At 42.7% G+C, this 25248-nt stretch overlaps 1 protein-coding gene across 1 annotated transcript in view; it reads left to right on the top strand.

Annotated features, from left to right (window-relative positions):
* The window catches only part of Fhit (fragile histidine triad), a 407319-nt gene that overhangs the window by 90672 nt on the left and 291399 nt on the right, over positions 1 to 25248 (top strand). The window contains exon 4 of the mRNA XM_012514830.1: positions 6087 to 6155. Coding sequence (XP_012370284.1) covers positions 6087 to 6155 — 69 coding nt within the window. The remainder of the gene's footprint in view (positions 1 to 6086; positions 6156 to 25248) is intronic.

Genomic DNA, 25248 nt, shown 5'->3' with positions numbered 1-25248 from the left:
TATGTAATCCTGGGCATATGTAATCTCTGTGATAAAATATTAGAAAGTCATTAGCAATTGTTTTGTATTTACTGCTATACTAAATTGCTTTAAACTTAGCTCCTGGTCCAAACGGTTGCTTGGAAGTTAACTTTTTGAACAAATGCCAAATTATTTTCCAAAGTAGGTACACATAGGACTGGCCAAATAGCTCAGTGGATTGAAGCTCCTGCTTAGGCAATCACAGTGACTAGGGTATGATCCCCAGTGTGCCAGGCTGGTCCTGTCCCTAGGGCATGCAGATTGAGATTGGGTGTAGTGGCACATGCCCATAATCCCAGAGCTTGAGAAGCTGAAAACAGGAGAATCATTACAAGTCCGATCTGTGTAGTGAGACCCTGAAGACTCTCTACTAAATACAAAAAAGAAAAGTAGCTGCACATTTTATACTCCGATCGACTTGCACAGGAATTCCAAATTCTCCTCTTCCTTGTTGATATTTGTCATTATCTTTCTGATTCCTATAACCTTCATAGATATGAAATGGCATCTCATAATATTGGTTTGGACTAAGGACATTGAACATTTTTTCCTGTGCTATCCATGGGTGAATCCTTTTGGGGAACTGCATATTTATGGTCTATGCACACTTCAGCTGTAAATATTATTTTTATTCTTGAGTTGTCATAGTTCATCTTATATTCTTAATATAAGTCCCTTACCAGGTATATGATTTGTGAAAGTTTTCTACTGTGTTGTAGCTCGGCTGTTCATATTCTTGCTTGTGTCTTTTAGGTATAATGTTAAAAATTTTGGTGATGTTCACCCTCTCTCTCTTTTCAGAATCTTTGTGATGACATTTGCCCATGTGTTCTAACATGCACAGGTCAAGAATTAGGATGTGCACATCTTTGAGGAGGTCCCTGAGTGTGCCTCTTCCTAGTCCTGAGAGCCAGACTTGCCTCTGCCTCTACAGAGAGAGAGAGAGAGAGAGAGAGAGAGAGAGAGAGAGAGAGAGAGGTTCACAGGAGCCCCTGACTGAGGGCTTAGGTCACCAGCTATGGAGCAGCTGTGCCGGATTCCCTGCTCCTCCTCTTGCAAAACTTTATCCCTTATCACTAAATATTCCTTATCAGTATATTCAGTCTATCAGTATATTAGCTTAGCCCTTATGGATATGTTGGGACATAGATAAAATAGATCAATATTTGACCAGGTTATACCGACCATCCTCTGGTAAGTGATCGATCTGTTCAAGAGGAGAAGGAAAAGCAGCACAGAAGAGACGGGACCCCAGTCGGTGATGTCCATGTTTGCACTCTTTCTTCACCTCCATTTACTGCAGTCCATTTTTCTTTTTGTAGTAGCTGCTTTCCTGATGCATAATGCATGTACCCTAAAAGTAACCCTGTTAAAGAGCACAGTTCAGTGTTCGCAGCATACTCACAAAGTCGAGCAACCACTGACACTAAATAATTCTAGAAACTATTCATCATCCTCCGAAGAAGCTCTGCCCATTAAGAGCCACTCTTCACTCTGGTCTGAGAACCACTAATCTTTCTCCGTCTGTAAACTGATCTCGCCTGAGCATTTCATAAATGGAAGCACGCACTATATGGCCATTTGTGTCAGGGTACTTTCACTTAGCGTGACGCTTTCACTTAGCATGCTTCATCCCTTCTTGAGCCAAATAGTATTCTGTCATCTTGACACACTGCGTTGTGTTTACCCATTCATTCATTCATTCACTGGCCGTGATGTCTGTGAATTATATGGCTATAAATGATCACACACACGTTTGTGTACATGTACTTTTGGTTTTCTTGGACATATATATTTTACTCCTCGAGCAACTGGAAAGCTATTTTCTAAAGCAGCTGCAACATTTATTTTTTCTCATCAGTAGTGATTGAAGGTTCCGTTTTCTACTTTCTCACCAACACTTGCTATTGTACTTCTTTTGGATTGGACATCCCAGTTTGTGGGGAGAGGTATCGCAGTGAGGTCCTGATTTGCATTTCACTATTGACTATTTGCATTTCACTATGCTGAGTCACTTTGCATGTGCTTTGCAGTTTTGTCCTCCTGCTACAGCACATGGGGCATGACTCCCTCCTTTGTGAAATTCTTTCTTTGCTAACTAGAAATTTAGAGTTCCAACACTGGTTGAAAACCAACAAGCCAACATTGGTTGTTCTGTGTCCTTCCCGACTGTATCTATTAGCTGAGTCCTGCCTCTTACCCTGAGCTTTGAGAAGTGTACCAGTTCCTGGTCTTCCCTGCTGTATTTTTATTCATGACTATTTGTTAACGTACTTATTTAATGTTTCACATTTCTCATTGGAATATAATATGCTTTCTGGGTGCAGGAATTTTGGCTTATATATCAGAATATTGATGGTTGCTAGAAAAACACTTAGCAATAAATGTTTTTGACTTAAAGAATACATGTGTTAGAAAAATATACATAAGTGATACAGGAATAAAAACCTGGGTGCTCCATAAACAAATACATTTTTGGAACATTGTATCATGCAAACTTAAGTGTCTTTTGTGCAGAAATCTCTCAGATGCTTTATGTGGTTAATGACCACTGCAAAATTAAATTTGAAAACATTTTCCCATGGAATATATCATGATCCTTTTAAAATACTCTTCCAACTCAAGCAGCTCAACCACAATCCCTAGAAAAATTCTAGAGTGCTTCAGTGTATCAATATTCTGTCAGCACTCTGAAGAGTTAAATTGTGATCATCCCCGCTCGGCACCAGCAGGTTCTGTTCAGTTATCCCATGTCTGCCGTTGAAAGTGTTGTAAGTCAGGTCTCCATTCTGCTCGAAGGCCACAGCAGTGCTATTTCTTTGTGGCAGTGAGGCCTGAGGTGACTTTGTCACCGACTGCCTGTTCTGAGAAGCTCAGTGTGTCATCAGGATCCTGGGATCAGCCTGGCACTTAAAAGCCGGTATCAAAAGATCAGGCTGATGCATACATATTTATCTTGGTCTTAACTCTCCAGCAGAAAAGTATAAAAACGAAGTATAAGACGTAAAGTCATGCTGTTATGTTGAGCTGTAGGGGACTCAGGTCAACAACTTCTGACATTGCCAGTCAAGCGGAAGACCCAATACTATTATGTACTACTGGACTCTTGGAATATTTTGCTGAGTTCACATACCTATAATATTTAAATGATGAAACTAAACAAAAAAAGGGGATACAGATGAATGACCATGTTGTATCTGTGTATTCAAAATGGTTAGGATAGATATATAGCTACTTTCTCTTAATTTAATGAATAGAGGGATTTGTCTAATAGTGTTTGTAAATAGGATATTATGTCTGCATCTTGTACAACAAATAACCACTAGGAAAACAGTATACAATGTGTTAATTATTGAAACTGTCCTACCAATATGATTTGAAACTGTGTTATTGCTATTTGTTTCTCAATAAAATTATGGGGAAAAAAAGAAAAGATCAGGCTGAGTTGAGATCCATGCACACCCTTGGGGAGGATCACCTCTTCAGGGAGCTCTGCACTATCTGTGGTGTCACGGTAAGTTCTAAGAGGTGACCAGTGATCAGGAGTGGTGTTTCCATGACTGGGTTGCAGTGGAGCTTACAAAGCCAGCTCTAAATACTCCACTCAGAAAAGCAAAGGAAAGGAAAGGAGACAGAGGATTGTCACACACCCAGGAGGTTCCCTGGCTGTGCGCTCATAGCCAGCCACATGTCAGCAGGCCATTCAGAGCAGAAGGGGAGTCGGAGCACAGGAAGACCAGGCAGCACTCACAAGCCAGTCTTCAGGTAAGGCAGCGGGACAGGCAGCACAGGGGTGATGCTGGTTCCCGCTTCAGGACATGAGGCAAGAGCTTGGGTAGGAGCCAGGTCCACGCTTAGCCAGTGATTCCTGAAGTTTGGGCCTTGGCCAGCATCATCAAATATTATCTTGTCAGAAATATTATTTTGGGGCACCTGGAAATCTAATATTTTAGGAAGCCCAAGACATGCGTTCCAGTTTGCAAGTGCTAGACAAAACCAGAGGAACAAGTTTTGGTAAAAGTGAGCGCTAGCAATTCCTCATCCGAGGTTGTTCATAAATATATCACCTGCTCATGTGTGAGTCAGTTCTGGAATGTGATCTCAACTTGATTCTCAAGTGATAAAAAGATATTTAAAAAAACAGAATAATCCTACTGCAGTGGTAGTGAGTCCTATGTGTTAAGTAGCATGCTCAACACAGTCTTAGAAGGCTTGAACCAGTTACCCTTATGAGGTTAAAAAAATGCAGTCTCCATTCTAGACAAAAGTGCTGACCGCCAGGCCTACTATGACAAGGTTGCCCAGCTGGTTACAGGGCAGATCCAAAAGCACTGGGATACTGTACCTTTTGGTAGGCAGCACCTGTGTTGCCGGCGCCTCACCTGCAGAGCACCAACCTGAAAGACCTGAGTACTGGAAAGTGAGGGATTAGATAGAGAGATGGATAAGTGGGTGGGAGGAAGAGTGAAAAGGAAAAAGGGTACCTGGAGGAAGGAAAGAACAAAAAAAGGAAGAGAAGTAATGACTGCAGCAGGTTTGGAAAGCAAAGACTGTAAGAAGGCTCCTTCTGTGGGTGGGCTGGGTCATTGTTCTGTGACACGTTCCCTTTCTTTTCAGGTCTTACTTTGAAGTGATCCATTCTCCGGGCTTTAATCAGTCTTAGCCTGGCCTGCACACTGGAATTTCTCCTAAAACTTTGCTTTCTGATTTTGTGATTTATTCACCCTTGTTCGGTAGGCTTCCCTCCCTCTCTGTGCTCCCGTAGTCTTTGTACCTTAAATACACACATGCTCCAGTTGCTGAGGGATCTGCGACCAGCTTCCTCATTGACTGGAGAAGATTCTGGTGAAAACACATCACTCTTTGGGGACTGTGTACTCAGAGGCTGGTGCTAAGCTTCTCTCTGTTTCATTCACCTTGGACTTCTGGGCTCCCTGACTCCGCTTTAATAGCGTGTCATTTTCCCTTCCTTGTATACAAAGCCACAGGGACACTTCATCTTGCATTCTCTGGAGGGCCTTCGGAGCTTTGCAGTCTAATCACAGTCATCAAGAAGGGGTAGGGATGCTCAAGGATGGATCTGATTCTTTGTCTGCTTCTCCACACTTCGGCTTTTTCATTTTCATATTCCTTGTTGTGGCTTGTAATAAACTCAAGAGCATTACTCAAGAGCAAGAATAGGTTTAACTTCAGCCAAGGTACAATAGGCACTACTGGGAAAGTAAAACTTTCAAGCAACCATTTAGCCTTGAATAATATATTGGATTAGACATGCTATGAGCCTCGATTCATGATTTCTGTACAATAGCGTTGCTATGTGTATTACCTGAGTGGTTCAATAGGCTAGAGAAAGGGGCCATTTCAAAGATTGTGTTCACATAGGCAGTGCCCGTGCACAGGAAGAAAGAGAGGACAGAAGTCACGCGACCGAACTTCCTGCGCAGACTCTGCCATGACCTCTCTGGACTTCGGTTCTCAGGTAAGAAAAACGGAGATTGTGTTAGGATAGGATTTTTAGAGGCATCACATGAAATCATATGGTGCACAACGTCAAGCAATTTATCACAGAAAATAAAAGCTTGGTAAATGGGAACAGTTTCTACAGCTATGACGCAATTATTCTTTAAAGCCCCAGTTCTGTCGGTGGACCCATGTTGCTTCCTCTTCCCTTTCATTCCATCTGTATTTAGGCAGCGTGCTGTTAGCCGGTTCTCCTGTCACCTTCGGAGTCACAGTGGCCATCTTTTGAGACACACTGTCATTTCAAAGCACGGGCTAAACGCAACCAAGACTGACAACTACGAATGACAACACAAGGCCTCTGAAATCTCCTGGCATTTCAGTCAGACTCTTAGACGCCGCCTAGCTGCTGCCTCCCATTCTGTGCCTCTCTTTTCCCAGGCCACTTTATATGTAATTACTGAAAGTGAACGGCAGCTTCCTCTGAAAAATAATCCAGCAGTAACCAGTGCTGAGTAATTGGGCTGCAGGAGAACCTCACTGCCAAGTCTAAAAATATGCGGGAAGATAAATCAGATTCTGTTTCGCTCCCACACTGTTGTCAGCATGTTGGTGCCCACGTTCTTCCCAGAAAGGCTGGAGACGTTCGCAGGCCTGACTACATCTATGATAGGGTGAGCGTGCCTGCCGGGCTCTCAGCCTGAGATCACAGCGGCTGTCAGGGCGGTGAAATCCGCCAGGATTGGCTCTCGGTGAGCCAAGATCACCGAGATGTGACTGTAAGTGGGGTTTACGCAGTGTAACCCGGAAAGTGACATTAGAGGCCAAGGAACCAAGGACGATCACCATGGGAACCTGAGATAAAGAAATTCTGATAATTTCTCTTTCAAATGAGAATGAGGAGCATCCACGTGTCCTTCTAACTTCTGCCTGGTCATTTACCAGGACGCTGAATATATGTGCGGCGATATTGTTCTACAATCTTCACAGAAGAAAATCTTCACTGCCGCCCAGATTCTACACAAGCTTCTTTTGGACAAATACTACATTTAGTTTTCAACACATTTTGAAGCTCAGTTTCTCTCTCCAAATTTGTTCAAAGTGGAAAATTGAATTTTGACGAGTAGAAACTAGCCAGTTTGAAGTCATGAGTGTGACATGTGTATCACAAAGCTTTTAGCAGTTAATGGAGTTGTGGATCCTCCCACCCAGCACGTAAGTGTGAAATCAGTACACACTCGAAGCAGCTAGCCTGGCCTTACCTGGAGGTCAAGTCTGCACAACCAGCTCAAGATATTCCTGTGCCTTGTGTGGAGCACACAACCTCTGAGGAATCAGACTGGTGTAGAACGTAAGGTAATTTTAGGTCACCCGCTCGTTATAGTCAAGTAAGGGTAAACGTGTGTCCTACTTCTCACTGCTGATCAAATGGTGCGAACATCCTACAGTCCTGGCTTGACAAGGATTCCGAGGGTGTTTTGGGTGTGAAAAGAAAGCTAGTCTGTTGACCAGCGATTTCTCCCATGGATGTCAAATGTAAAAGAGGCGACATGGTGGTCACGCACTTATTTTCCAAGCCTTTTCTATTCTGGTTGTCCCTATGATTCAGCTAGGTAAATCCATCTGATTCTCTTTGGTGGACTTCCAAGGGTCATATAGAGGCCATAGTTTTGTGTATGTGTGTGTGCGTGCGTGTGCGTGTGTGTGTGTGTGTGTGTGTGTGTGTGTGTGTGTTTATGGGGTTTCCTTGCAGTAACTGGGTAATACATTAGCTGTCCAGAGCATGAAAATAAAGAATGAGAGGTCAGCATGTGGAAGTGTTGTACCTATTTGTCTGGGCCTCACTAAATTGTGCAAGAAGTGGGATGATCCCTTGGGGTGAAAGGCCTTTCAGATGTTCCTGACTTTCTAGTTCTCCTGTGTTCCCCAAGAGCTCCAGCAGACCTGTGTCAGATGAAAATTGTCTCATCACTGGTATGTAGGTGCTGTTCTGCGACAGTCTCAATTCCTAGGAGACTCCATCCCTAGGGATTCTGTTCTAGGAGATTTCAAAGGCAAACCGGATGCCTAGTTATGATGAAAGAAAATTTCCAGTAGATCCTGGTGTGTGAATGGGTGAGGGAATAAGCTGTCTGGAAAATCTGCAATTTCCAAAGTCATCCTATAGTACTCTACTTTGATCTTATTTTTACTGCAGGGTGGGGTTTGGTAAGGGCTTAGTCCAAGTTGCAGGAAAGTCAGAATTATGGAGGAATTATAAAAAGATACATTGAAAAGGAAAAAGTAGTGATTCTATTAACATAAAGTAAGGTTAACAAAATATTGCCATGCATATTTTAATGAATAAATTAGCACATGATTTATGTACAAGTGAAGACTGCTAAAATGGTAATAAGAGTACTTGAAGACACTGTTTTCTTAGTCAGAGCAGTCACCTTGAAATCTTGTTTATGTTGCAAATATACCAGGGACAGAAGCTCCACAGACCCATTTCAGCCTGGTTCAGGACGTGTCTGGTGCGAGGTCGATGTGTTGCCTGTCTGTTCTATTTTCTTGCCCTTGTGTCCTGCACTGGTGCTGGCTGTGGCCAGATAAGATGACACGTGTTCTGACTTTCCGACTGTGTGGAGATGCAGCTCAGAAGAAGTAGTTAGCATGACAGCACTTGTTCTCCTGTCTGAGGGTAGGTCATGTACAGTGCAGAGAGTCCACTAAGGGAAACTGTGGCATGGAACTCTAAAAGACTGAGCCCTGCAAGTGAGCCAATTCCAAGCCAAATCCTGATCTGCCTGCTAACCACATGAGGCTAGAAAATCACTTAGCATCTGTGTTGTCACTTTCTTATCTTTAACTTGGAAATAAGGGGCTGGGGAGACAGCTCAGCAGCTTAGGCAACAGCCCGGTAAGCACAAGGTCCTGCATTTGATCCCTGGTACCACAAAAATTTTTAAAAGAATTAAAATTAAAAATTAAATTAAATGCAAATAAGTTTATACTACTCTAAAAGGCCATCATGTGTATTTTATGACACATTTGACTAGAAGTCTCATTTTAGACTTTGGCACATACTAAGCATGTAGAAAGAGCTTGGGCCAGGGATGTAGCTCAGTGGCACAGCGCCTACCTGGCAAGTGCAAGGTCCTGAGTTCAATTCCTGGCACCACACACACACACACACACACACACACACTCAAGAACTAGTTAGTTCTCTTATTATTATGAATTTTCCTTATAATTATAGCAATGGGGGCAAGTGGACAACCTGGATATAGGCCACTGTCTGCAGCATTCTTGCCAACGGCCATATTTCCAATTTTCTCTCTGCCTTCCACTCATTCTCAGTTTCATCCTCCTCTCTGTGTAACGCTCCTTCTCCGGTTTGGTACTATGTAGTGAGGTTAGAGGCACAGGAGGCGTGAGGCATTGCTTCAGCCTTATTGGCACAAGATGTAATATGCATTAGTCTGAGTGATCTTAATCAGAGATGATAGAGCGATGAGGGTTGGCATTCTTTAGCCTAATGAAATCACTCCCTGTGGACTATGCATCTCTTTAGGACCTGCAGCAAACAGACTGCCTTGGAGGAAGAGGGGAGGGAGACCAGGACATCAGGAGGCTGAGCTCAATCAATACAATGGTATTTCTGCATAATACAGGTTGCTAGTGGGACCCCAACGTATGTCTGTTAGAAATGTTGTGTTTTCTCTGGGCACCATTTTGAGAAGGATAGTGACAAACTGGAGAAAAGTCACAGAGGAGTCTTTGGGATGGCAGGTTCTAGAATCAAAGGTTGGGAAAGAGTTGGCGTCCAAACCAGAGCAGGGACAGCTTGTAAAAGAATGACAGTGGCAGAATTACTGTCTCCAGATACCTGAAGGATGGCAGCAGGAAAGCATTACATAGGCCCTTGTTGTGCCAGAGAGCCCATCTGGCATTATCAGACTATGAGGAGGCAAATATCTCCAGGTCAAACTGAGGAAAACCCGAGCAGGTGGAGGGCCTCTGAGAGAATGAGCTTCCCATTCTTACATCCATTCAGACACAGTGTGTGCGGTCACAGGTGCTGAGGAAAATGCGTGCATTAGGTCACTGCCTGAACCACAGAGCCCAGTAGTTCCTGTCTTCATACATCTGGCCCATTTGATCGTTCCCTGCATTTTTAGGCTGGGAAAGTTGTTTCGTTGTTGTTGTGAATTGTTTGCTTTGTTTCGTTTTGTCTTTCTGAGACAGGATATCACTATGCAGCTTGGGCTGGTCTCACTCACAGCGACCCTACTGCCTCAGCCTCCCAAGTATTAGACTTATAAGCATGCACCTACACACCCCGCCGGTTGTGCAAGTTCTATAGCAAATACTTCCTTTCACATTATCATGAAAACATTAGGGTTATTACCTAATAAAACACATTTTTTTGCTTAGATCCTGGAATAAAAGATACGACGCTTTTGCATTTTATGTGACCCCATTCTGTTGACTTTTCTCTTTCCCAGCCTACTTCCTGCTTTCCCTCCAGCTCAGATTTGAGTCTGGATGGTCCAGGGCCTTCTTTACCTCCTCACATGTACCTGAGTCTTGTCTGAAATGTATTTTTGATGGTGCTCTTTATTTTGTCTGCAGTGTTTTTCATGAGTGTGATGCTGTCAGGCACGTCGCTCACCCTTAGGTCACTCAGTTCTCCACAGCTGTCTCTTACCTAGGCTTGCTTCCCTCACTTGCGGTACTGGCCTGGCCCCTGCTGTGTGAGTTGAGAACCTGCCTACTATGTGGTGAGCTCTGTCCTCTACTGTGCAGACGACACTGCTCCCAGGTCCTGGGTCTGGCCCACTCTGGGTGCCATTTTTCTGTATCCTCTATTTCACTTCCCTGCTTGCCTGTTTGCAGTATGGAAGCCCTGGGCGAGCTCTTCAACTTCAATCTCGGGTTTTGCCTACTGACCTCCTCAGTCTTGTCCATCTTGTTCTTGCTACTTGCTTTTGTCAAATGCACTATCCTTGTTTAGGACTGAAGGTCTTGCTGTTGTGCTGGCCTCTAACTTCTACCTTTTCCTCCCCTTTCTCCTGCTTTGCGTCTTCATCTGGATCTCAGCTCAAATTCGCCTCTTCAAGGAGTCTTTTTTCTGCTCTTCTGTTCCAACTCCCGTCGCCGGTGCTCTATCGCATGCTTAGCAACCATGTCTATTCACTCGTAACACCACACTGGAGGTCATGTGTTAGTGCACGTTCATGGCTTGCAGCGCCCAGTGTCATCACAAAGCCTTGAGAGCGGGGCCTTAATCTGGCCAAGAGTTGGCTGTCGGTGGGTATTTGGGAAAGAGATAAGCACATGGATGAACTAAAAGAACTTGCAATTTCCAAGTGGTTGTGATAAAATTTGAAAGGAGGGCATTTTTTGCTTTCAGAAGGTTGATTCACTAACTCATAGCCGCACTGGGTGAGACTCAGACATGGTGCTATCAAACAGCTGAAGAGAATTTAATGGAGCACTGATAGGACAGAGTCCTTCAGTCAGGAATCAGTGCACAGAACGATGAAAACTGTGGCGCAACAGGAGGGCCTGAGCAAACAGCTATAGACCTTGTCCAATCATGAGGCTAATCTGGTGGACATATGCCAGAGATGATAAGCACCTTGTCCCCTGAAAACCTAAAACCTAGGTTTTCCTGCCTGTGACAAATACAGATGCGGGATTTACTGAAATCAGGATGGGAACTGCTGTTTTTCTCATTCCAGCTCTGATCGTGTTCTCAGAGTTTATCTTCACCTGCCTTACCTCCAGCTTTCCGACTCAGGCTTGTCCTTATGCATTTTGTTCTCTATTTATGTACCTTATTTCAGAAGACAAACCTCTTTTCCCTCTAAAGGCTGAGTTCAAGCTCTATCCTCTCCAAAGCAGAATTGTTCTAACACCATTTTTTCATGGTTCTCTAAACAGGTTGTATTCATCTGAGGCTCCTAAACTCTTTCTGCATTTATGTCCTTTAAATTTCCGTGAATTACATGAGGCCTTCTCTGAGCTCAGTGGATACTCTCTTATCTCGACAAGTTGATGAAGACAGTGATAATGACACAAATGGGTCCTTGGATAAAAGAGTATGTAGATCTAATACGGAGGAGGGAAGTACTCTTTGCCTAATGCCGTGGTGCACCATCTCATTAGATCCGAAAGACTTATCCTAACTGGGTCTCAGATAAGCAGCTCTCATAACTGCATTGGACAATTCATCAAATGTTTATGGGTGACATTGAGTGCTTGTGATTGTGCACTTGAGTATGAAACCCATTACTGATGAAGGAAGCAACTATTATTAAATCCAATGGGAAGAGCAACCAGCTATTGGACAAATTCAACCGTGAATCTCATAGCTGGAGAAGCCGTGGGTTCAAGCATGTCATGGGAAACAATTGGTTGGCTTAACACAATGCATAAAAAAAAAAATCAATTTGCTAAAATGCAGGTCATTTGGCCCCGGAAGGCTGGAGAGGACCATTATATTGCTGACGATATTTATTGTTGAACTTGGATCTCTTTCACACACCATTTGACAATGGACTTAGAGGCCATGGGTCCCTAGTTGACTTTCCAAAAAGGAAGGAGCATTTCAGTGAGACAGTTAATTAGCTTTTCCCCCTCTGGGCTCGCGATGCCCTCCTGCTGAATGGTAAGTGTCTCTTTGAGAAGTTTAGAATGAAAACATTGATATCTCTTGCTCAGAATAAAAGGAAAACTTCCTGGATTTTTTCCTTCACTCATGAGGACTTTTAACTCAAAGAATCTGCATGTGATGGAATCAATAAATGAACATGCAGTAATGATAAGTTAATGAGAGAATGCTCAAATACTCCTTTACCATGTCACGAAACCCTAAGGCTCCCTATTTTAATAAAAAGACAAAGCTTACCTCTGATATTCTCAGTTAATGCTCTGCAGAAGAAGAGCACAAATCAGGAGAAAGGTGCTTATCTAGCTAACAACGGTTTTGATTCATTTTCCGTGTAAAGTAAGTGTTCAGGAGCTTGCCGCTTAGATGAGTCATGCTAGGTGGGTCTGTTGCACCGGGAATGCTGCGAGGCACAGAGTGACCGCGGTGGTCACAGTGAATTGGGGACCTCCGTGAGGACTCTGACATCATTGGACACTAATGAAGAAAAGCAGTAAGATAAGGCAGAGAGCGGCCGATAAATGCCGGCACATCCATAGCATGAGCCCCACCACAGAGGAGGCCACCTCTGCACATGTTCCTGGAGCTCTTTTTGAGTCCTGCCCTTCTAGGTCGGTGTGCCCACAACTGCTCTCCTCTGGCGTTTTAGTGTGCTCAGCTGCAAGTTAAATGAGACAGAATCAAGAAAAAGCTTATCACGTGTCACTCAGCGCATGGTACTCTAACAAAGCCACTTCAACAAGTCACTTCATGTCCCTTAGAATCTGTTATCCACTAAAGCAAACTCTGAGAAATTTTCCACAACTTTACCATCTAGAGGGCTGAGAATGCAGGGAGGAGACATGGGGAACATTATTGGGGTAATAAAGAGTGAGCATGTGCAATGGTTTGTGTCCAGTTGTCCCCACGAAGCCTCATGCAGTCATGGGGTAGACTTCTAGAGTGTGTGATTAAGTCATGATCCATGGGGATTATGGGTCTGAGCTCTGTTGGGATTAGGGGTGTGAGTGCTGTTGGGATTAGGGGTGTGAGTGCTGTTGGGATTAGGAGTGTGAGTACTGCACCTAGCCTGGGGCAGATAGCCGGGATGCATCTTAAGGGAGACAGACTTGCTCCCTGTAACCGCTGTTGCTGCTACTCCTCCATTTGGCTCTTGCTGTTTTTCTGCCTTCTGCTGCCATGAACCACTGCCCTCTGCCGTGTGTCGCTCTGCCTTGGAGCCAGCCGAGCATAGACTGAAACCTCCAGTAACTGTGAGCTAAATCAACCTTTCCTTCCTTCATTTTAGGTGTCGGGTATTTGTCCCAGAAATAAGAGAAGAGTAACTGAGATAGTGTCAATAGGTAAATAAAATGAAGAAAAAAGAAATGTGAATGTAGCATCGATACATTTTCATCAATATAAATTGCAGCGACCTCAGAGAGAAAAGCACAAATAGTTATCGTGACCTGTTTTAAAGAGTGAGGTCAACATGAGAAAAAATTAGGGGACTAGAGAGACAAAATTTAGTGCAAATTTTAAGACAGAGCATTTGTCTCTTTTTTCCCCACTTATTGTTTGCCATTTTTAAGCAAAAGAATGATACACTTAGCTCAAATCAGTTCTATAAATAAGTCACAGTACAGCTGAGAGCTGAACTGATCTTTCAAGCTTAGATGCCACAAGCCAGCAGAGAGGAACTGAAGATCTTTGTTTTGTCTTCTTCAGGGAAGGCGCAGAGAGGGAGAGCCCGGGGATTGTAGGCGGCTGCTTGGACTTCTGTCTCAGGTGCTCCAACCAGCTTGGATTTTGATCACTACCACACGACATCTGCCCTGAGGTCCCTAGTGTCTTCTGTGTTTCAGAGCTGTGCTGCCCCACAGACGTCTAAATCCAGTTACCTATTATTAAAAACTCTCAGCAGCCACATTAAACAGGTATTAAGAAACAAATTAAATTTAGTGATAGAATTTTTAACCTAGAATAAGCAAAATATTATTCTTTCAGCATGTAACTAATATAAAACATATTAATATGATGTTTTCTTTTGTATGTCTTTCAAATCCAGTGTTCACTTAACATTTCTAATGCAGTTTAATTAAAACTGGCTTCTATGACTGGTGGCAACTACACTGGACAGTGCAGTTCTAGGTTTCATTAGTTAGAGAGCTCTGTTTGCAAAAAGTATAACTGAAAGCAAAAGCCTTTCAGTTTTTTCACCTTGTCTTCCAGAATCCAGAAAACATTATTTTTTTCTCAACCCCAAAAGTATAAAATAAACTGAGCACGGTAGAACATATCTTGTAATACCAGCTCTCTTGAAGGCTGAGGCAGGAGGATCAGAGGTTTGAGTCCAGCCTGTGCAAGTTAGAAAGGTCCTGTCACAAATTAAAAACTAAAAAGAGCTGGAAATGTAGGTCAGTGAGAAGATCATGGGTTTAATCCACAGTAGCACAAAAAAGTACATGAAATAAAATAATACAGGAGATAGGTCAGCAGACAATCGAGTTAAGTTCCATCATGCCTCATCAAACATTTTGATGAAATTTGTAAAATGAAATAACCTCAGCGTTGACCAGAAAAATCCTTGTACACAAAGGTTATAGCTATTTGCTTTTTCCTTCTAAGTTTACCAAGGATGCTCTCGCAATAATCCATGAAGTTGGGAGGAGAGAGGAGCCACTGACTGGGTCATTGTTTCCATAGATGATGTCCCATCTACGGGTAGCCCAATCCAATGTCACTAGGGAGACTGAAACTTACTGTTCTACTTTTGAGAAGAGACCCAATGTTATTTTGAGGCAGTATCGTGTAGAGTTAAGAGTGGGGGCAGGCTCCAGATTGCTTGGTGTTCAGTTCCAGCTCTGAACACGTTGCTGTGAAACTGCACCATCCCTCAGTTTACACATCTACCAAATGGGCATCAGGATAGGGCTGCTGGGAGAACAGCAGCTTGTTGTATGCGAAGCACAGGAGTGCTACGTGACACAGAGTTGGCACTCAGGAAATGTTAGCTATTACGACTTGCATTGTGATTCAGGTATTTGTTATTATCCTGAGAGCACGTCACAGAAATTTCTAAGGGGCTACGGGAGTTGGGGGTCAGAGCTAGGGCAGGTGACCCCCAGGCACTGTCCTCTCTGGTGCGCTGGAAGTTTCTTGCAACTGCAAGGAACTCATGGAGGAGAATTAACCGAGGTTTGATGTCACCACCCATGACTGGCATCACATGTGGGCTTGCACCAGACCCTTCAAAAACCTAGAAACTCAGTAATCTGCGAGCATATTAAACTTTTAAGCTATCACAGGTAGGAAGCCCACACTGTACGACACTCGCACACAGTGAAGAAATCTTTCCTGGAAGGAAAAGATTCTGATTTATGATTTTATTCTGACTTTCCAATTGCTTCAGGTTATTAGTAAACAGATTCTTTCCTGGAAATTATTTTGACACGCCCTGCTTGGCCCCGTTTCGAAGAGCCTATAGAGAGACGCTAGATTTCCTTTTGAAATGAGAAAAGTTTCAGAGACTGCCATCCACCTGTCTCCAAATTCTACACATTGGATCAACACAGTGGATTGTTCGGGTTCCTTCATATCGCCCTGATATTTAAATGGGTAATGTTTAGCATACATGAAATCATGAAGGGAACATCCAAATTTTTTGGTTTCTAAATTTAGTTTCATAGTCATAAAGTAACTCCAGCTCTTAGTCTTTATTCCTAGGGAGAACTACACAAAAATAAAAATATAATGCAGTTATTACTATCATTTACAGAGAATTCACAATGGGCTGGACTCTAAGTTAGGTGTTACACACACATTACTTTAATCCTTATAAATCCAGCAGAGCAGGTTTAATTGAAATGAACCCCACAGGCTAAAGTGTCAGACTTATGACCTTAATGGGAAATCTTTTTTATAACAAATCTGTTTGACTATAAAACCTCTTTTATCATCACCCTTTGCTTTGATCTGAGAAAAACACTTCCCTTCATTTTTATGGCAAGCAAAGTGAGTAAGATAAGTATTCTTCTTAGAGATGCTGACTTCCCGAGTTCTTAGTTTCCAAATATCTGCTCAGTCTTAGAAACACGCACACGTGCAGGCAACTCACATCTTAGAGCTACGCTGAGCCCCGGGTGGCCTGGACCACCTGCTACCAGTTAGGTCCATTCAGACTTACAGTGCAACAAAATAGCATTTTTCAAGGTCAAATTTTTCTTTTCTTTTAGGATATCCCCAGTCAAGAATTATCATTCCTTTTAACACACACACACACACACACACACACACACACACACACACACGTATATATACACGCACAAAAATCATCTACACACTCCAGCCTCGCTTCTACAATTCCTGAGGTCATTTTTTTTCCAAGCCTATTCTGCTCACAGCACCTCTTAAATACTTTTGCATGCCTTATAATGTATTCATGCCATGATAACATAATAAAATATTTAAAAGAAAATTGCTGTCTTATTTTTATAAAAAATAAACAGTCCTTGCTTACAACTCTCAGTGGATCATATATTTCTTAAGGGGCAGCTAAACCGATTCCTAACAACTCGTAACTAAGGAACTCATAGAGTGTTTCTTCTGCACAGAAATTCGGTCCTCTCCCCAGCACATTTCTGTTTCTTTAAAGTTATTTTGCTTCTAAGAAAACTTCCAAGTTATTGCAAGGACATCTCACAGTTGGGCCAAATCATGTATGAACAGGGAGCTGGCTTGGTGGCCGCATCAATTGATAGGAAAAGTGAGGCTGAATTTACCATTGCATTCTTAACCAAGAAACTCAATTTTTCTTTCTTAAAGTATCTCCTACCCCCGAAGTCTGTGTACCATTTATCTTCCTTCCCTGGGGCCACAGAATACTCGCTTCCCTCAAGACTCATCTCAAAATCCAGAACACCGTGATCTTGGGGTCCGCATCTATTGGTGACCTGGAGGAAGACTGACCAGATTTCTTGGGGGAAAGATTTTTATTAACTAGTGAGACCCTCAAGCAGAGAAGCACGATGCGATTAGGACATTAGTGTGCCGAAATTACATGAGTGAAGTGCAAAATAGGGAACTAAGTTAGATTTATGGCTGTCAGATGCAGAGGCTGAGTCATATGAAATGCATGGATTTTCTTTGGGCAGAAAGTAAGAAATAGCCCTGGGATTCACACTCAGGCTGTCTGGCTCCCAGAGGCTGGGTTCTGTTTTTCTCCGTTGCCTCTGTGAACTCCCAGAAGTGTCGTAGTCACCATTTTCCTTTCCATCTCTTTTCAGAAAATCCCACAATCTCCTCAAGTAAGTTCTGCACAAATGATTGTTGAGCTGAATCCATGACTTCCCCAACCTCTTGGATGCAATGCTGACTTCATGCCTTCCTCAGTTCTGTGCCTTTCATTTTAGCTGTAAGTGGTCCATTTGGGGAGGTCAATACCTTTCTTCCCATCAAATCTTCCTATTAAAAAAGAACTCACACCATAATTCCAACAAGCTAAAGAAGGATGCTAGCAAGGAATGAATTTTATTAAGGGTGGAATATCTAGCCTTGGACTGCAGGTACGCTAGGACCCTGCTTTTAGTGCCAGAAACAGATTACCAAGGTTAGCCTTGCACCTGTATTCACTTCTGCCGGCTACCTGCAAATTAATTTGGTGACAGCCATTCTCCAGAGTCCTACCAACACCCTCCAAGGTAGACTGGCTGCTTGGGCCAGTGTGCTTTGGATTCTGTCTGTACCCTTCCAAGAGAATATAGACATGTCTGTGTTATCTCCTACTAGGCTGACACGTTCTCTTATCTGTATCATAGTTTCCAAATCATCACAGAGAGCATGTATGTGTATGTTTGTAGTAGTTATATAAGTGACCTAATTATTTGAAAAAACCTCAACATAGGAAATATTTAAATGCCATATAATACATGAATATTTTGATAATATATACATATGCAATCATTAAGTGAGTTGTTAAAGTATTAAGGTATACATTTTGATGAAAAGACAGGCAAACAAAGAATAGCATGGAAAGACACATAGTTTGGAATTAAAAATATTAAAAGAGATGTAGCTGAAATGGAATACTTGATCATTCCGGTGTTTTTCTCTTTGCATTTTATGGTTTTCCAAACTCTATAGAATGAGTATACAATAATTCTGTAATTAATAAAAACTACTATAGGTCTTTTTTACTAAATCTGTTTCCTTTCTTCCTCCTTTGCTTGCATCCTTCCTTCTCTCCTTCTCTCCTCTCTCCCCTCTCTTCTCTCTTTCATGAGATGGACTTTCCTTAAATTGCCCAAATTGACCTCAAACTCCTGCTTTAGCCTGAGCTGAGGCCCCCACCACTTTACAGAAAAGATGCCTCTATTCTTTTTCATTCATTGGCAGAAACCAATGCTTATTTGAGTTGTTTCATAATTATAGTGAAATAAATTGATTTAGTTTTCATAAAGGCCTCACGGGAAATACTTGTGTGTGACCTAGGACCTAGGTTAAAATAGTGGGGCAGATGACCTCTTGGAGACTTGCTCTCTGGTTGATTAAGAAAAAAAAATCTACAGAACCAAATTTTTCCTGAGACTCTGCTTTGAGGAGCAGAGGACACACCCACAAAAATGGGCATTCATGCTGATGAGACATCCTGCAGCCTCCTGTTTCCATGTGTCTTAGCAACTTTCTCTTTACTGAGACAAAATTCCTAAAAACCAAAAATTGGAGAAGAGGCTTATTTTTCACCACCATTTTGGTAGAGGTTTCTATCCATATTCATCTGGTACCAAAGCCAGGCAACGTGGCAGAGGAGGAGCAGTTCATGATACAGCAGGCAGGAAGCAAGAGGGGCTAAGGGAGAAGGAAGGATATACATCCTTCTAGGCCACACCCATGCGGCCCACCATACACCCCGCTATTAGCCCATCGGTGAGGTGATCCAGTATCCAGATACCTCCCCAAAGCCCCACCTATCAGTGCATGAGGCTGGGGGGAGGGAAGCTAGATTAAACTCTGGGACTATTTACTTCATCAGCTTCAGATTTCTCCTCCGTCCCTAAGTCATCTCATACTATGTTCACAGTCATCAACTCAATGGTACAAAAATGAAATGTTCTTCACTTCCAAAATGTAATTTAGTTTCTGACTGTGATAGCAAATCACTCCTTTGTCCCAGGGCCAGGCTTTTCTCATCAAACTCAGTATTGGTTCCTTCAGGTCAGGCCTATATAGTTCAGTTCCAGCCTGGTTTGCGACCTGTCAGTTTGTCATCCCTTATGAGCAAAGCGTCGTGTAGGGTGCACAGGGCTGAAGCAGTTCTCCTTCGTGCTTTCTGGTATCTGGAATCCAAGTAATCCCACCTGCCTGATCCTTGTGCACATCGCTGTCCATTCTGATACCATAACAAAGGCCAACACCTTTGGGGGCTGATTATGTTTCACTTCCTAGATCTCTGGAGGTGTCCACAGTCCTGGCATGGCCTCTGGGGACAAGAACACAAAAGGCACTTAAGCTGAGGCCTTTTGCAACTTTTAAGACAGACATGGCAAAGTGTGCCTCTTCTTCTCCATTTTCCAAGGCCTAGGACGGCAGAAGGTTTAGTCCCTCTTCCTGCACACACCTCCCTCCCAGCACTCTCAGCTGGCTACTACGGTCTTTCTTCACTCTCTGCAAAGCTCTGTACTGTCAGAAGTTCTGGGGGCACACCCATTAGCTCAGGTGTTTAAGTGCCCCCTGAAACACAACAGTCGGGCTCAGGATGCTGTGGTTCGATCCCCTTATCCTCAAGCCAAACCAGATCTGCCCTGAAGGCATCCTGAGCCCACCAAAACCCCCTCCAAAAACAAAAACCAGCTCCATCTGTCAGAAGTTCTGGAGGAATTCTGGATGGGAAGAGGAATATTTAAATTCACTCTACTGTTAGATTCTCAAATTTGAAAAAGCAACTTATAGCACATTACATCCAAGAGTGAATCGTAGATTTCCAAAGATGGTCAGGCAATAATCTCCAAGACCCATGAATATGTTACGTAGCACATAAGAGAGCTATAAGGTACCCTTAAAGGTGCTAATCAGATGGGTTTAAATTACAGCGAGATTATCCTGGGGTATCTAAGTAAGCCTGATATAACCACAGCAACCGTTAAGTGTAGACGGGAAGTAAAATCCTTAGAATCAGGGTGCTGCCATGTGAGAAGGTATTAGCAGGTCACTGCTGCTCTACAAGCCAAGGAAAGGCGGAAGCTTTTAGGAGCTGGAAAATATAAAACTAAACTAAAAAAATAAAGTACCAAGCAGATTTTTCCCTTACATCCTCCAAAAACAAATGCTGACGTCTTGGTTTTAAGCTCTTTTAGATAGCAATTTGGACTTCTGACCTTCAGAGCTGTAAGATAATGAATTTGTGTTGTTTTAAACCATGGAAATTTCTTATGCCAGCAAATAAAAATCTAACGCACAGATACTGAGCAGCAGGATGGGTCGTGTTCCCCCAGTACATCTCTCTCTTTCTCTCTCCCTCTCAGTCTGTCTCTCACTCTCACTTGCTCTCTCAGTTCTGCCCCTTCTCTAGCTTGGAACATTGCTTTCTAGTTAGGGTGACCAGGTGGAACTGGTCTTCAGCCTTATCCCTCATGCAGCATTTATTTCTCACGCTGGGCTTTGCTCTTCGTACTCCAAGTCAGTGCTAAAGACTGTTGCTAAGTTGGAGATACACTTCCTTTGGCCCAGAGAGTAAGGAATGGGCCATTGGTGATTCCTTTGGTGCATTAGCCTGCTATATATGCATAAAAATTAGTGATAGTAACCTTGCTAAAAGTAGAAATTATGAATAAATTGGGGTGGGACTGTCTGATTAAGGGCTATGGAGGGACACAAGTGATAATGCTATCATGTGAGAAGCCTCCAACAGGGACTGAAGTTCTGGCCAGGTGGCTAAGGGGACTGTGGTCATTCTTCGGTCTGGGGCTTAGTTTCTCTCTCCTCCAACTGAGAGGCACTGGACTTGCTCACCTCGAAGCTGCTCTGAGCTCAGATTCTTTGTTATCCCATGACACTAAGCAGTGCAACTGAGAAAGAACCATTTGCCCTGAGGACTCCGTCCCTTTGATTTCCACGGGGAGGCCACATTAGCATAGCAGAAAGGATATTGACTCTGCAGTTGACTTTTAAAATTCACAGAGAATAGCAGATAAAATGAAAACACACCAGATGGAATGTGAGCTCCCTACTATTTCAAAACTTAGGCATTTCCACTAACTTGGCATACACTTCAATGCTATTTACAGTTTTCAAACTGACAATAATAGTGGTATTTTTTCTAAATGAGGAGAGATTGTGCTAAGAGCGATCCTATTACTTTGTGAATTTTGGGGATGGATATATTATTTAAAAAGTCAGAAAGATATGCAGACAATAGGCCAGAGAAGGTTTTTAGGCAATTGAAACATAGCTAAAGTTTCACCATTCAGTGACTGGATTTCTAAGAACTGACTTACAGGAAGTTCTGTGAACTCAGCTCATCTCATAGAGCTTCACTAAATAAACGTCAGTGTTTCTAATCTTTAGCTGCCCCATGTGCTGTGGTTTTACTCTATTTGAGTTACAGTCACATTTGTGATCCCTGCCAAAAATCCCAACAACTCCCTATCTGGAAAAACTATTTTTAAGTATACACATAGAAGCCTTAGAAATTCTCATTTGATTTTAAGGTATTTTTTCTATAAGCCCCCAGGTTCAGAAGCCCCAGCATGGCAGAGAGAAGAATGTTTTTAAAGGAAATTGTTAAGAATGGTTTTGAGCAAAAAGTTGCATCCACATACTCCACTCTTAATCAAGGCATTTTCTCTGTATCCTGCGACTCCCTGAGTTTATGCAAGCTCGAGCTTCTGACACTCCAATGCGTTGTTCAGTTAGCCTCCCGGAGCACATGTTGGAGACCCAGAGTACCGGAGTCTGCAAGGAAGAGGGGAGCCTTTTGAAGAGGAAATTTCTACTGGACTTGGGCCAGTGCGTTTCATTATGGACAAATAATCAAACACACCTGACACCTGAATCTCTCACTTTTTAATTAAGTCTGTTGCATAGTCTATCGGTAGCTTCCAGATAACTTACTAGCTTGAAAAATTGTTATTTACACTTCTAAGTCTGTGAATTTGGTTGATTTTCAGTGTTTGATGACTGTGTAACATCAAGATACTGAAAATTGTTATCATCCATCTTTTTACATTGCTAAAGAGTTTGTAAATTACGAGAAGTGACATTTATTGTCCCTTCTATCAATGGAGGAAGTTATATACTTTGGTTTTTCAATCTTTAAATTTTTCTTACTTATTTATTTATTGGCTATAGGGTCTCGCTATGCAGCTCAGACTCCTAGTGATCCACCTGTCTCAGCCCAGTGCTGGGATTACAGGTGTGCACCACCATGCATGGTTTCATTGGCTGGCATGGCTTGTAGTACTAGAAATCGAACTTGGGTCCTTGCATTTGCCAGCCAGGCCCTTAGACCACTGAGCTAGCTCCCTAGTCCTCAATTTTCCTTGTTAAACATGCTTTTTATGGCTACTTTTTAAGTGCAAGATGAAGCAGACTGTGGCTTCATATCCAAAAGAAAATTTTGAATCCAAAATTTCTGAAGATTCATGGAATCTTAAACAATCTGTGTACTGGTATTGATATTTAACTAAAATTTTGTGTCTTATCTCAGAACCTATAAAAGACTGCTTAAAAGTCATATTAGATTAATCCAGATGTTCAAGTTGAGATCAGTCACTGAAACTTTATGCATCTGGTAGTGGAACATAGCCCTTATCTCCATAAATTGCCTCCACCTTTCTGCCCCTGTCCTTACTGAGTGAGACCAGTGCGATCCGGACAGTCCGAGATTAGCAAACTCGGGTCAGGCCCACCTCATTCTCGAATCTCATCCCTGTGTAGTGTTACAGTGCTGTTTCCAGGTTCGATCAAATTTTGTAACCAAGCAGCCCTCAAAGCAGGAAGAAGTTCTGGTTTTTGACTTTCCAAGAGTTTTCAGGACTTCTCCAGTGCTTCCCAATAGAGCCCTCTGTCTGCTTTTGTCTTCAGTGTTTGAGAAATCACATAGTTTTGTCAACGCAGACTCTTTCCCCAATATTCTGAAGGTTTGGGTGGAAGATTTTGGTGCAATCCACTTTACACTGAGATCATCTGTTGCTTCCTGTCCCCTCTTTTTCTCCTTACATTCCTTCCCTCATTTCTTTTTCTTATTCATTGCTTGTTTGGAATTTAAAGCACAGGTTTGTACTTGATTTCCTATTAAGAACATAGAAATAAGGGACAGCCAAATAGCTCAGCAGATTAAAGTACCTGCAAGCAGGTGCAGGGGCCTGGGGTTCAATCCCGGGGCCTGCCGTGCCAGCCCCACCCCCAGGGCACACTGAAACTGGGCGTGGTGGCGCACACCTGTAATCCCAGCTCTTGAGAGGCTGTAAACAGGTAGATCACTAGGAGTCTGACCTAGTGGTGAGACCCTGAACATCCTGTCGACCCTTCCCTAAAATACAAAAACAAAACAAAATTTAAAAAAGAGCACAGCAATGAATTCTTCTTGGTATTTCACTTCATTTTCTGGTTGTCTTTTTGAACTTGGCTAGGCATGGAGATTGTTCATCCTACGGCCTCCATGATAAGGAAGCAGTCTCCACTTCTTTTCTGTTCCCATCTTCAGTCCTTCCCAACTTACCAGTCCCCTCCATTTACATACATAATTGTCCCTTGAATTAAAAGTGATCCATTCCTAAGTTGGGCAAGTCCAGAGGCCCCGGCCTGTGCTTCTAAGACACTTTGTTCTCTGACTGTGTGGATTCTAGAACTTATCACTAGGGTTCACAAACCATGCACTTAGCTGAGCTGCCTTCTTCCTGGATTCATCAGGAAATCACATCTTTCCCCATTTGTGCTTTCTGATTACTGTTCATGGTGATTCTAAAGGCCATGCCTCACCCTGCCCAGACTTGTTACTGGCTTTCCCACGTCTCCCAGAGGTGTCTTTTCCTAGACATCACCAGAATCTGAGGGGACAAAGCTGTGCAATTCCTCCCCCAATGAAAACAAAAATAGACTGAGGACCTGGTAGCAGCACTGTAACACTACACAGTGATGAGATTCGAGAATGAGTGTTTCCATTATCAGGACAGCAAAATTAAACAAGCTCCAGAATACTGGCTGCATTTTAAAAATTAAAATAAGAGGTGGTGTTGGGGTGGATTGATGGTAATACTGGCCATTATTTTTTAGTTCCTACATTGTGTAAGGCGCTAGTATAGGAACTTTTTATATTTGTTAATAACAACTTAATTCAAATTCAATTAAAATCTCAAATGGTTCCCCTGGTTGAAGTGCACAGTTCTGTGGTTTCAGATGTGTTCACAGGTCGGTGTCACAAGCGGCATTAAGTCCAGAACAAGTTCATCTCTCTAAAAACAATTCTGCGCCAGGATCTGTCATTCCCAGGCCCTTGATCCACTAGCCCTTGGCAATCTCTTACCTACTTTCTGTCTCTAGAGACACACCTGTTTGCACATTTCGTGTGAAAGGCATCGTGTGTTATGTGGTCCTTTTAGACTATACGTCTTTGGCACAGTACTTTTCAGTTTTCATGAATGACATATTGTAGTATCTATCAGCACTTCATTTGTTTTGGGATTTTATTAAGAAATGGCTGAGAAGATGATGCACAAAGATGTCCAAGGTGATTCTTTGATACATGTTGCATTGGGAATGATTGCCATAGAAGCCAGTAAACATCACATACTTACTCTCTTCTTAGGCTAAGGACACTTAAGACCTACTCTTTTGGAAAGTTTCAGGTACACAAGAAATAATTAACTGTCGTCAGCATTCTGTACCTGGGATCTCCAGAATGTATTTGTCTTACAACAGAGAGCCTTTACCCATTGTCCACCCTTCTTCCATTTCCCCAGCTGCTAGGAACCACCATACCGCTCTCAGTTCCTACAAGGTTTTAGCTTCTAGGTCTAAGTGAATCATGCAGTACTTTTTTTTTTTTCTGTGTCTGCCTTCTTATTTCACTTTTTGTAACAATGACCTCCAGGTTGATCTGTGCTGTTGTAAATGATAGAATGTACTTCTTTTAA

The sequence above is a fragment of the Octodon degus genome, unplaced genomic scaffold (genome assembly GCF_000260255.1).
Source record: "Octodon degus isolate 3935 unplaced genomic scaffold, OctDeg1.0 scaffold00043, whole genome shotgun sequence".
NCBI classification, from domain to species: Eukaryota; Metazoa; Chordata; class Mammalia; order Rodentia; family Octodontidae; genus Octodon; species Octodon degus.
Note: the sequence above shows the minus strand (reverse complement) of the source record. Positions and strands in the feature narration are given on the sequence as shown.